We start from the raw sequence: 13,437 nt of genomic DNA, 5'->3' as shown, positions 1-13,437 counted from the left end.
TGTTTTCCAAAAGATGTTACTGTCATGTTTGTTTTCTTAAGAGATGGTGTCTGGCTCTGCCACCTAAGCTGGAGTGCAATGGCACAATCGTGGTTCACTGCAGCCCCATACTTCCAGGCTCAAGCAATCCTCCATCCTCAGTCTCCTGAGTAGCTAGGAGTACAGGCACACAACACTGTGCCTAACTAATTTTTAATTTTTTGTAGAGACAGGGGTCTCCCTGTGCTGCCCAGGCTGGTCTCAAACTCCTGTGCTCAAGCAATCCACCTGCCTCAGCCTCCCAAAGTGCTGGGATTACAGGCGTGAGCCACCATGCCCAGCCAATTGTGTTTGTCTTAATCAGCATGTCCTACCACTTCCATGCCAGGCCGCCAGGGAAAGAGACTGCAGATGTTTTTTCTTTGTGAAAATTACCAAACTTAAAGATCTTAACTGCAAATTTATTTCATTGATTTTAACATTTTTGATTTTAACATTTAAATACAAGACAATTAAATAAATCAGAGAAGAAATATTGCAAAGACAAGTCAGCATTCACAGAAATGTGTATTATTACTATGGTTAGTCTGAGATCCAACATTCACTTGAAATATATGCAAAAGAACCTTAGTGAAAGACTTAACTAAAAGGGTTTTGAAATGTTCCTAATAAGGATGTACTTGAGGCATTGCTCAAGCAGATGTAGGTGGGAAGCAAGACAGACCCTGTATATAACTAGGAGCAATCAAGGCTCGATACATGTAGCAACAATAGCAGTGCAGGACAGTTCCCTGTTCCCAATAGCTGCTCCCCTTATCACTATGCATTCTTCAAGACACATTTGAAAAACAATCATAGCTCTGGCTGGGTCAGAGTGTACCAGTCATAACAATCAACAATGTACCATGCAGTTGCCTTTTAAAGAACAGCAATATGATTTTGTTTTCCATATATATATATATACACCTTTTTAAGAGAAGGAATCCTAGTCTACTCTCCTGTTCTGAAAGGCTCTGGGGATTTGAGAAGCAGCAGTGTATGTACCTCATCTATGTTCACAATTTTCCTGACACATGGTCTGGATGACAGTTCATCCCTCTCTGTGGCCAAGGTATAAAGCTAAATATCTTGGTGCAGATTCTATAATCTGACCACTGGGGATGTGGTCAGGGGATGGGTATTCGTATTGGATGCTGTGTTTGGCTGTACAGGTCGTACACCCAAGAGGGTGAGTGGGGCTAAAACATGGTCTCCACTCTGTTTGCCAAACCATGAGCCCGTAGGGCTGTGCCTACCCAGTGGGGGCATCTTTTTCTAACTTGCTCAAAGGCACTGTATGAGCTAAATGTGGCACTGTCTGCGCTAAATGTGGCACTGTCTGCTTACATCTTCCCAGTCTGGCTGGGATCATTATTTCTTGATTTCACTGAGGTTTCTGTATTTCACATCCCATACCATCTCCAAAAGGAGCTTTAGAATTCGTGGAATGAGCAAGGATTTTCTGAATTATCACATGAGACAAAACAACCACGATTCTACAAAGGAATACATTCACACAGTAGAAAATAAATAGAAAAAAAATGTAGAAGTAAGATTTTTGACACATGGGTCACTAGAATTTAGCTTATATACAACAAAGGCATGCACAACTAAACTCACCAACAGGCTGCAGTCAACAGTTGCTTTGTATGATGTTATCAGAGATAATTTAGCCTCTTTAAAAGGTGGCTGAAAGTTCACTACCTTTTTTTGTTTTCTTTATAGGAGTCATTCTTAATGTATTGCTTAAAACCAGCCTTCTTATAAAATGAAAGATAAGAAACCAAATCAGAAATGTCTAAAAACCATGGTGTAATGTCTTGGTTTCTTCTTGTAATAATAATCATTGCCCTTAATTAGCTTATGCTTCTCCAGATGTTGCCAAGAACAAAATGAGTTGATTTTCATACATCTCACATTGTGTAAAAGGTAAAATTGGACATTTCACACTGTCAAGCATCATGCTTTGATTTTACAAGAAATCACATTTGTTCAATAAAGTGTAAGCTTCCCCGCTTTGAAGTCCTTCTGAGAGCCATACGACCCTTCCCATTGCAGGAATCTTCCTTCTCATTAAACGTGTGCTGTTTCCCAGTGAAATCGTGAAGGCACACATCTCCATTCTGAACACTAAAAGAAACCCCATTCCTCTCTGTAGAAGCATTTCCTGTATAAGGAAACACAAAGCGGGTGGCATGAAGTATCCACAGAAAGCATTAAAAAGCAAACAAACTTAGGCATCTCTTTATTCTTAAAGCTGTATTTGTAAAATATGTTTTTAAAAACATTTGTTATATATGTTCATATTTTATTTATTTTTCATTCCTTCCCTAAGGCCACTCAAAGTAAGCATACCAAATTGGAGATTGCTTCAGAAACCAGTTGTCTATGGCAGTTTTTTTTGTTTGGTTTTTAATGAAACAGTCAAAATCTGAAGCAAGGTAATATATTAATAAAAGGCCCACTTCCTAACTCTGGTTGGATATATTTTGACTTCAAGTAGCAGCATATGTATAATATAAGCTAAGGTAATACTTTGGTCTCCCAAAAGGTTAATGTTAACAGAGATCCCCATATGTACCCTTAGGAAGTTCTTGGTTCCCTAGGTTCCTATAAAATGAAACTGTACCAGAGAAACCAGAGCAACCAGCTACAACAGTCATGGCAAGAAGAAATCATCTCTCTTGTAGACTAAACCAGCTCCTCTGACTAAATCAGGACAGGACCAATTCCCAAGAGGAAACTACCAATTCCAACTTCAGAGTCCAGGCCAGGGAGCAGCTGGGTACTCAAGGGTAACTTGGTTTGGATGTGGGCCTTCCCCACCCCAAGCAGGCCCTGAGTTGTAGGGGAGCCCAGGTGCTGGCCTCCTCTAGTTACTTGGCACCATCCTTCTGATCATTAGACCATTGGGAGACTATTTAGAAAGCTGAATAATAAGCCCATTTGTTAGTTCATGACATGATTATGATAACAATGATCGTAACAGTACTGGGACACTTTATTATTTCATTTAGAGCCCTGCACGGTGGGTACTACTATTATCTCCATTTTGCAGATGAGGAGTGAAGGTTTCAGAAATTAAGTGCTCTCCCCAAGGTTACACAGCTCAGAAGTAATGGAGCTGACATGTGATGTTGCTTCCAAACTGTGATCCTTGTGGTCCTGGGTACCAAATGAGATGGCTGCTGGTACCCCACCCTCTAAGGCAGCTCAGAACTGAACTATGTAATATTCATGCAAAGTAGGTGATGAATATGGTTAACACAGCTCCATCTGTGACACAGATCAAATAGGGCATGTGACTGTCTGAGGCAGCTGTTTGGATTTAGGCATTTCAGCTTGAGGACATTTTGGTGCAAGAACAATTTGGCCCGGCATAATAAACAAATCATTAAACTTCTAGTTTGCTTTTTTTTTTTGAGACGGAGTCTTGTTTGGTGGCCCATGCTGGAGTGCAGTGAGTGGTGTGATCTCAGCTCATTGCAACCTCTGCCTCCTGGGTTCAAACGATTCTCCTGCCTCAGCCTCCTGAGTAGCTGGGACTATTCAGGACTACCCACGTCTGGTTGCTTTTCATATTTTTTATTAGAGACGGAGTTTTTCCATGTTGGCCAGGCTGGTCTTGAACTCCTGACCTTAGGTGATCCTCCCACCTTGGCCTCCCAAAGTGCTGGGATTACAGGCATGAGCCACTGTGCCCAGCCCTAGCTTTCTTTTTTGAAATTGTCAGTTCCATTCCTCATCTATCCCAGATGCTGGGGCAAGGACTGAGAAGTCAGGGATGTTTATCTGACATGCATATTATGTGATATTAAACACTGAGTCATTTTGGCAGCCTTAGAAAGTACCCCCACCCTCACCGTCAAGCATCAGAAAGTAGCTGTGTCTAATCAGCTGTGTTAAACAACTGGGGTAAAATGTGCTGTTTCCATCAAATCTGATTTCCCAAAGGATGGCAATATACTGATAGAGCCAGGCAGGTGAGGCTTCATCTCTGAACTCTTTCGAGAGTGTGGAAAAATCTGGTTTATGGATTCAGAGCCCCAAACACAGTTGTGATTCTAAGGGTTCTTGATGACCCAGCTCGCTCCTTTGATGTCTCTCCTTTCAATTTGCTTTCTCACACTAACGTACTAACCAGCTGTGCTCCCCACTGCCTCGCCTCTCTTTACCTACATTGAATCATTCCTGATAGAGCTATTTGGTCTAGAGCCCAGAGCTTGCTTTCTGGTATCGACAGTAAAGAGCTAAGGCTATACAGCAATTATTTCTCATCTTTTACAACAGTGATTCTCAGCTGGGGGCAATCTTGCTCCCTTCTTCCCCCTGCTCCCCTGGGACAGTTGGCAGTGTCTGGGGACATTTTGGGTTGTCATAACTGGGGGCAGGGTGCTACTGGCTCTAGCTGATAGAGTCCAGGGATCCTGCTAAATGTCCTGCAATTCCACAAAAAAGAATTATCCAGCCCCAAGATGTCAGTTGTGCTTGAAGTTGAAAAACCTTGATTTTGAGGCATTCTATGGTATTTTAAAAGCCTAGACAGGCCGGGCATAGTGACTCCCATCTGTAATTCCAGCACTTTGGGAGGCTGAGGTGGGAGGATCACTTGAGCCCAGGAGTTTGATACCAACCTGGACAACACAGCAAGACGGCATCTTAAAAAAAAAAAAAAAAATTAGCCAGGCATGGTGGCATGCTCTTATAGTCCCAGGTACTCCGGTGGCTGAGATGGGAGGATCACTTGAGCCTGGGAGGTCGAGGCTGCAGTAAGCTGTGATCACACCACTGCACTCCAGCCTGGGCAATAGGAGACCTTGTCTTAAAAAAAAGAAAAAGAAAGAAAAAAAAGTCTAGACAAACCAGCAGGACCACCCATCTTCAGGAAATTGGAAAACTGTTTGGAGGCCGGGCGCGGTGGCTCAAGCCTGTAATCCCAGCACTTTGGGAGGCTGAGACGGGTGGATCACGAGGTCAGGAGATCGAGACCATCCTGAGCTACACGGTGAAACCCCGTCTCTACTAAAAAATACAAAAACTAGCCGGGCGAGATGGCGGGCGCCTGTAGTCCCAGCTACTCGGGAGGCTGAGGCAGGAGAATGGCGTAAACCCGGGAGGCGGAGCTTGCAGTGAGCCGAGATCGCGCCACTGCACTCCAGCCTGGGCGACAGAGCTAGACTCCGTCTCCAAAAAAAAAAAAAAACTGTTTGGGAGATGTATGAACCTTCTCACAAATTTATTTGAATTAGTCATGAAAAGAACTAACATCCTAAAACAACGAATACAGGCAAATTCTCCATGGAAGGAGAAACTATACCAGCAGAGCTTATGTTTTTATAAGAATGCAAGAGATATATTAAGAAGCAAGAGAAGGTAAAAATAGACAAGGTAAGCTTTTATGAGTAATGAACAGCCTGGTCTTATGAAAGAAAGAAAATGTAACAGAAGTTTTAGCTAGAAATGTCAGTAAAGGAGGCATGGCAGCAATAATCTGTTCAGATATTGGTCACATATATGGTCACCAATACTGGTCACAAGTCATCTTCCAGTATTTGACATATTCATGGGGATTTGGGTGCTGTCACAAGATAGCCACATTGTGGGAAAGAATTAACAAACATGAAAAGCAAAAAATAGGAAGGTGTAAAAGTGTCGGCTGGGCGCAGTGGCTCACGCCTGTAATCTCAGCACTTTGGGAGGCCGAGGTGGGCAAATCACTTGAGGTCAGGAGTTCGAGACTAGCCTGGCCAACATGGTGAAACCCTGTCTCTACTAAAAATACAAAAATCAGCTGGGCATGGTGGTGGTTGCCTGTAGGTCACCTGTAATTCCAGCTACTTGGGAGGCTGAGGCAGAACTGCTGGAACCCAGGAGATGGAGGTTGCAGTGAGCTGAGATTGCAGCACTGCACTCCAGCCTGGGTGACAAGAGTGAGACTCCATCTCAAAAAAAAAAAAGGGTTGAACATGTATATGATGATAGATGTAATAAAAATTGTTATCATCTTATCAGCTATTTTAGGTGCTGCTCTCACAGAAATAGCACAATACTGAAGTCTTTGGACAACAGTTAAATGAGGATTTAAAATGTTAAAATTTTTAGGTCATCATCAATTCCCACTAAGAAAAACCAAATCTTAAAAAAAGATCGTTGTTCCAATATTTGCTCTATAATAAATCAATTTGGATTAATTTTCTCTTCTGTAAGGGAACCACATTTTGATCCACTAGTCATATATGTATTGATAGTTACTCGCTTTGCTTAGCCAAAATGCCAATAAAGGATAAAACTACTTTAAAAAATAAACACTAGCTTGAGAAATACTATATTGAGACATACATACCATTCCTGCTTGCGTGTACTGAGCAATCATTATTCACTAGCAGTGTGGTGGAGTTAGTGGAGTTACTGTTTGACTGTAAGGAATTTGAAGAGCTGGACACTCCTTGGTTTACAGTCTGCTTCTTTAAACCATTAGTAGCAGTTTTACTCCAGTCTACAGCAGAATAAGCATTACAGAAAAACAGGGCAGTATGTTGAAGCTCAAACGCAAGAGACAGATCACAGTGTAACAAGTCCTAAGCAACTGATTCCTCACTTCAGGATCTTATGGAGAAGTCACCTTCCACCAGTTGGTGTGATAACATGTATTTTCATTTGGATTATTTACATTTGTCCTTCAAATGACTGCGTGGTTAAAAGTAACCTATATTCTCCTAGAACTAAAGGCCAAGCTAATTTGATTATGTCTATAAATATCCACAGAATTAGGTAGTGATTCAGAGCTTCACACTGTCTTAACAAGAACACAAATAGTCTGTGTTGTAATGACTAATTGTTCTTCAGTCCATGAAAATGACTGAACTATATGTACTGCCATTTTCTGAATAGACTCCCGTGTCCCCCAGATACTGCAAAGGTGGTATTCATGCAAAAGGAATGTAACTTTCCAAACAGTACTTCATTTTTCTCATTTTCTTAAAAAAAAAAAAAAAAATGAGCTATTTGCTCTACTACCCAACTGGGTATGTGTGAAAATCACTTCAAAATAAACAAATGTATGTTACAACCAAATGTATGCTAAAGCTTATACACAAAGTCTGGCTTACTAACAAATAAAGTAACTGACAACCAGGACCTGTGGAGAAAGGATTGAGTTGAGATTTTAAATATTACCAAAGTAAATATTAAAAATTACTTTGGGAAATGAAAAGCATGATCTCAATAGAAAATCAATTCTAAAAATTTTACTGTTGCTTCATCGAAGAGGCAGCCAGGCCATTAATTTTATTGCTCAAAAAATTCCCAGATATGAAGTAATTATTTTTTAATTCACTAGATTTTTTTTTCTCCCTAATGTTCACAATCAATATTTTCTGTTGAGCAGATTCCAGATTTGCTGGAATTCACTGATTTCTAGATTGGATTTGCTTTGGATTTTAATTTATACAATCTTTTCCTTGAGATTTAAGAGGAAGAGAAAAAGTGAGGTAAATCTTTACCAGAATTTTCAGCCAGCCGTAACTTTCCACAACAAAGATACCGCCTCCATTGCTTCCTGACATTTTCTTTGGCCACACAGTAAAAGATGAATATGAAAAATCCTAAGGAGGGAAAAAAAAACCCACAATGAATTCCAAGCTAATAGCTGAATGTCATAAGCTCACTTTGCACAAAAGATATTAATAATTATTTTGGCAGCTGTGGGCAACATGAAATTGTGCAAATTGAATAAAAAGTCCGGAGTCCTAGGAAAGCTTGCTGTCAAAAGGCATCGGGGAATGCCTCTAGAAAATCTTTGTAAGATTAAGATTATTTATATGATAAAAGGAATCATAACTTTGCATTTCCCCAATTAAATTCACTGTCTCTTCCCACATCCTGTCCTCGGCCTTCCGTATCTTGGAATGACAAGCCATCCACCCAGGATCTCAGCTTGGACCTAGGCTCCTGCCTCTCCCTCCCTCCCTATTTAGAATCTGTTTTGAAGCTCTGTCAAATGCCATCTTCTCCACACATCTTTCCCTTCCCGCTCTCCTCCTCTCCAGCCCACTGCCGTGTCCTTTGCTCGAATCTCTCTCTCCCCCTCAAACCCAGGCAGTTCAGCGATGTATTCACCTTCCTGCTTGCCTCCTCCTGACCTGCTCCAGGTGCTGGCATGGAGAACAAGCTGAAGACTTGAAGGGGCCCTGGGGCTCCACCTGTCACCCACTCGGGTGCCCAGTCAAGGCAGGCCAGGGCTCCCCAGCCAGTCACATCGCTGCCACTCCCCAAGGCTTTTATCAATAAATATTTGCTGAGTGAATGGATGAATTCTGGGTTCTCTGCCTTTTACTTAAAAACCCCCAATCTATTCACTTTAAAACCTTCATTTAAAAATACCAGGGGCCAGGCATGGTGGCTCACGCCTGTAATCTCAGCACTTTGGGAGGCTGAGGTGGGAGGATCACTTGAACCCAGGAGGCGGAGGTTGCAGTGAGCCGAGATCGCGCCACTGCACTCCAGCCCGGGTGACAGAGCGAGACTCCATCTCAAAAAACAAACAAACAAAACAGTTTTGCTTCTAGTAGGGTATATGTGCCCACCATCAAGACCATGTCTGAATATTACACGGCTTCATTCATTTGCCACCCTGGGAGTCGACCGTTGGTTGCATTAGGAGAGAAACAGCATGTATGAGAGACCACAATCAGAACCTATATATATAGTCAACCACCCCAAAAGCCCTGTGCATTAGGGTTAGTTTCCTTGTATAGATGAAGCAATACATTCATTCCTTTTATCCATTCATATTCTAATGAGAAGATAATCTGGGGAAATGAAGAAAAAGGCAGATTCAATTTCCACATTAAACGTGAGGGTGGGTACCTTGCTTTCATGTCAATGATTAGTGTGATGTGGGCATATATATATATATATATATATATTTTTTTTTTTTTTTTGAGAGAAGTCTTGCTCTTGTCCCCCAGGTTTGAGTGCAATGGCTTTATCTCAGCTCACTGTAACCTCAGCCTCCTGGGTTCAAACAATTCTCTTGCCTCTGCCTCCCAAGTAGCTAGGATTAAGGCGCCTGCCACCACGCCCGGCTAATTTTTGTATTTTTTAGTAGAGACGGGGTTTCACCATGTTGGCCAGGCTGGTCTCGAACTCCTGACCTCAGATGATCTGCCCGCCTCGGCCTCCCAAAGTGCTGGGATTACAGGCGTAAGCCACTGCGCCCGGTCTATATTTTTTTCTTTTAAAGTATCTATTACTTTTAGTATGCCATGGTTGGCAAATAAAACTTTTCTTAAGACCCTTAAAAGAATTTGCTCGTGTTTTTGGTTTTGTATGCAATACCATGTGGTATAACACCTGGATATACCAGTTGAGAAACTGCTATATTATAAGTAAAAATTAATAACCATAAATAACCAAACAATCATCTCTGCTGGCTTCCTCCAAATTTAAATAAGAACCAACAACCAAATTCGGCATTTGAATTTAACCTCAGGTTGGGATTTCTCTGAAAACCAACAAGATGATCTATTGCCTGACAGAACTAGAGAAGGACAATATGGGAGCAAAAGCAACAGGAAAGATGAACAAAAGCCAATGAGAAGGCAATTAAAAGGCATCCCCCAAAGAGGATTCAGAATAAAAGGAAACTAAGGGACAGTGAATTACTGTTATTGTAATGTAAACCTAATAGCCTGCTGGGCTTTTAATGTCAAAGCACTTCCATTAAAAATTAACAGCGGACACGTCTTTCATAATACTGCTCTAAAAGAATCAGTCATTTTCTTTTCTAAAAAGTACAAGTATCAGGGTTCCAAGATGAATTGGCTTCATTAACCAATGGGAAACCTGAAGCAGATGGCGACACACAGAGCCTGCTCTCTTTCCTGCTGAGTGTCCCAGGGCAGCAACTGCTTAGGATTAGCCTTCAAGTAAGACTGCTGCCACTTGGCTCTGTCTGTTGCCTTCCCATTTCTCATTGTCTCCAAATCGCTGACCTAGGAGGTAAGAGCAGTGGGCTCCCTGTACAGACACAGTCATGGTATGTGTGCTTACTGTCTGCATGTTCTACTTGAATACAACAGTTTTTTAAAAAAGAAACCAAGTGAAGGAAGAATAATTGACTTTTTCAAAAAGAGTTCCTGGCAGGTTCCCCTCAATGTGGTCTCTCCAAGGAGATAACGATGAATAAGGAGAAAAAAACACCATTTCTTGAATTTAGTAAGCACCTTTCCTCCAAGGATTTCAAAGCACTCCCTCTCAATGATAAATATGTTTTTCAATGAAAATATCTTAAGCCACTAAATAAGCTACTTTGCATATACAGGCATACGTCTTGGGGTTTCACAGATAGTGCATTTTTTTTTTTTTTTTTTACAAATTGAAGGTTGTGGCAGCCCTGCATCCAGCAAGTCTGTCAAGGCCATTTTTCCAACAGCATGTACTCACCTTGTGTCTCTGTATCAGCAGGTTTTAGCAATAAAATGTTTTTAAGTTAAAGGTATGTACATCTGTTTAGACATCATGCAATTGCACACTTAATAGACTACAGTCTAGTGTAAACATAACTTTTATATGCACTGGGAAACCAAACAATTTGTGTGACTCACTTTATTGCAATATTTGCTTTATTGTAGTGGTCTAGAACCAAACCCCCAACATCTCTGAGGCATGCCTCTACTCTTAGTAGCTACATTTTTGTATTCAACTGGGATCATTCAGTTTGTATTTGATGCTGTAAAGCTTACCTTGTAAAGTATTAAAGATGGCAAACAGATACATGAAGGTCACGTTAACTGGTCCCCAGGCAAAGAAGGCAAAACCCCAAGTTATTCCCAGTAAAAATGTAAGGCCAGCGATACTCCTGAGGTCTTGAATACTGGTTTTTCGCTGGGCTCCCAGTTGCTTCTTCTTTTTAATTCGACAGAGCTGAACCAGGACCACAATGAACATGCTGACGTTCAGCAAAAATATCACACAGAAATATCCCACCACCGTAATGTAGAATACTGCATTGTTGTTGATCCAGCAGCTGGAGTTGGTTGGGGGGAAAACGGGGGAAAACATATTACAGTGATGAACTAGAGTTCAAAATGATACAATGAATCTCTAACATTTTACTGAAACGTTTTCTACCAGTACAAGAGAAAAAAATGATAAAACTGCTATTCTCTACAATCATTTGTAGCTCTAGGGAAAAGAATCTAAGAGTTTATTTGAGGACACTTGGTGATTTAAAGTACTTTAAAAATAGACCTTTTTTTAAACATTCAGGATTTTGCCCCTGTAAATCCTAGCAACTCTGTTCCATGAGTCTTTATTAATATAATTGGAATGTCATTTTATCAGAGGCTAATGAAAATATTTTCAAAATAGTTCCTCCTAATTCATTTTTCTTTTCAGAATAGCTCCTCCTAATTCATCACTTGAAGAGTAGCATGGCATTTCCAGCTAGCTTCTCTCATTACACAGGACTGTGAAGGCTGCTGTGAAATATTGCTGGATTTTATTAGGATGACAGCAGGAATCAATATGCTGATTAGATCCTCGTTTTCTAGGAGCATTCCGTTTTCCAGTTCACTTAGCATTCCCTTAGGGGGCTTTGTACTCACAAGTCGTCCGGTGAACCATTGGGGAATTTCCCATAGGATCCAAGCCCATAGTTATCTGGGGATATAGTCAGGATGATGGTCACAACCACAGCTGGTACCCCTGGAAGATGGGAAACATTTGTCACACCTAATTCTTTTTTTTTTTTTTGTGAGACGGAGTCTCGCTCTGTCACTCAGGCTGGAGTGCAGTGGCGCGATCTCGGCTCACTGCAACCTCCGCCTTCCGGGTTCAAGTGATTCTCCTGCCTCAGCCTCCCTAGTAGCTGGGATTACAGGCGCGTGCCACCATGCCTGGCTAATTTTTTTTTTTTTTTTTTTTTGTAGAGACAGGGTTTCACCATGTTAGCCAAGATGGTCTCGATCTCCCGACCTCGTGATCTGCCCGCCTTGGCCTCCCAAAGTGCTGGGATTACAGGCATGAGCCACCGCGCCCAGCTGGTCACACCTAGTTCTAATAACCAAAGTGGGTGACAAGACTAGAGATCACATCCTATTTACATCTTGTAGCAGAGACTGGCTAGCCGTTCACCAGGCTGGTTTCTTTTCCTCTTTGGCACATGACTAGATGCTCCCAGCCTCCCAAGCAGCTGGGTGTGTGTGGTCACATGGCTCACTTTGGGCCCATGGGATACGGGCACAAGTGATTTGCTCCACTTCCAGGCCTGTCCCATGGAAACCTCCTGTGAGATCCTCTACTTTCTTTTTGCCTGCAAACTTAGGGCAACCTTGAGGCAGAGTCTTCATTAGCTTGGATCTCTGAATAACTGCAAGACCAGGGACTCCTCTGCCCCTGCTAACTAGACTGTAGGTGAGTGAGAAATGATCTTCTACTGAGACTTCAAGGTTAATCTGTTACAGCCACCAGTGTTGCCTTTAACTTTTTTTTTTTTTTTCCTGCTCTGTCACCCAGGCTAGAGTGCAGTGGCACAATCTCAGCTCACGGCAACCTCCGCCTCCCGGGTTCAAGTGATTCTTGTGCCTCAGCCTCTCAAGTAGCTGGGATTATAGGTGTGCGCCACCACACCTGGCTAATTTTTGTATTTTTAGTAGAGACAGGGTTTTGCTATGTTGGCCAGGCTGGTCTCAAACTCCTGACCTCAGGTGATCTGCCTACCTTGGCTTCCCAAAGTGCTGGGATTACAGGCATGAGCCACTGCACCCAGCGTTGTGCCTTTAACTTATACATGTCTGGAATGTACATTTAAGAGTCAGCAACTCCTGGCAAATCTTTCATTATGAAACCAAAAGTCCTCAATTTGAGGACTTTGAGACCCAGTGAAGGATGGAGGGTTCTGTTCTGGCTGATCCAGGGGGTGGTGACTGCTACTATGCTGGCTCTCTCGAAAGCCCACGGACACTTCCCTTCAGAGAAGGTACTATGAGAAGGGTCCCCCAAGTTTAAAATGGCTTTTGGTGGGGAAAGAATCCTATTCACCACTGCACACCATCACCCGCCAGCCAACCAGCAGACGTCCCATCTCAAGGCCCTGGTAAAGAACAAACAATTCCTTGTCACAGACCAGTTGTAGTGCCTGGTAATATCAAATCTAATAGTTCATTTAATGCCTTTGCGCTTGAACCTTCTGGTGACCCTGACATATGATAATTTTCTAAGTGAGACAGTTTGTTAAAAATAAAATATTGGGGGTGGAGGACCTTGTACTTAACAAAGGAATCTGACTTTCAGCCTTCTCTTTTTTTTTTTCTTTTGAGACGGAGTCTCACTCTGTCGCCCAGGCTGGAGTGCAGTGGCCGGATCTCAGCTCACTGCAAGCTCTGCCTCCCGGGTTTACACCATTCTCCTGCCTCA

General features: G+C 42.1%; 1 protein-coding gene across 9 annotated transcripts in view; it reads right to left on the bottom strand.

Annotated features, from left to right (window-relative positions):
- Positions 1-419: 419 nt before the first annotated feature.
- Positions 420-13,437, bottom strand: part of ADGRG2 (adhesion G protein-coupled receptor G2) — a 94,950-nt gene continuing 81,932 nt past the window's right edge. For 8 of the 9 annotated variants that reach the window (XM_011940205.1, XM_011940203.1, XM_011940208.1 and 5 more), the window contains 5 exons: positions 11,628-11,727; positions 10,764-11,047; positions 7,521-7,622; positions 6,362-6,514; positions 420-2,185 (listed from right to left, as the gene is read on the bottom strand). In XM_011940205.1, the coding sequence (XP_011795595.1) occupies positions 2,001-2,185; positions 6,362-6,514; positions 7,521-7,622; positions 10,764-11,047; positions 11,628-11,727 (824 nt within the window). In that variant the 3' untranslated portion in view covers positions 420-2,000. The remainder of the gene's footprint in view (positions 2,186-6,361; positions 6,515-7,520; positions 7,623-10,763; positions 11,048-11,627; positions 11,728-13,437) is intronic. The other variant, XM_011940213.1, reaches the window with a different exon arrangement.

This window comes from Colobus angolensis, unplaced genomic scaffold (genome assembly GCF_000951035.1).
Source record: "Colobus angolensis palliatus isolate OR3802 unplaced genomic scaffold, Cang.pa_1.0 Scaffold188, whole genome shotgun sequence".
NCBI lineage: Eukaryota > Metazoa > Chordata > Mammalia > Primates > Cercopithecidae > Colobus > Colobus angolensis.
The sequence above is the reverse complement of the archived record's forward strand: the minus strand, read 5'-3'. Positions and strand labels throughout refer to the sequence as shown.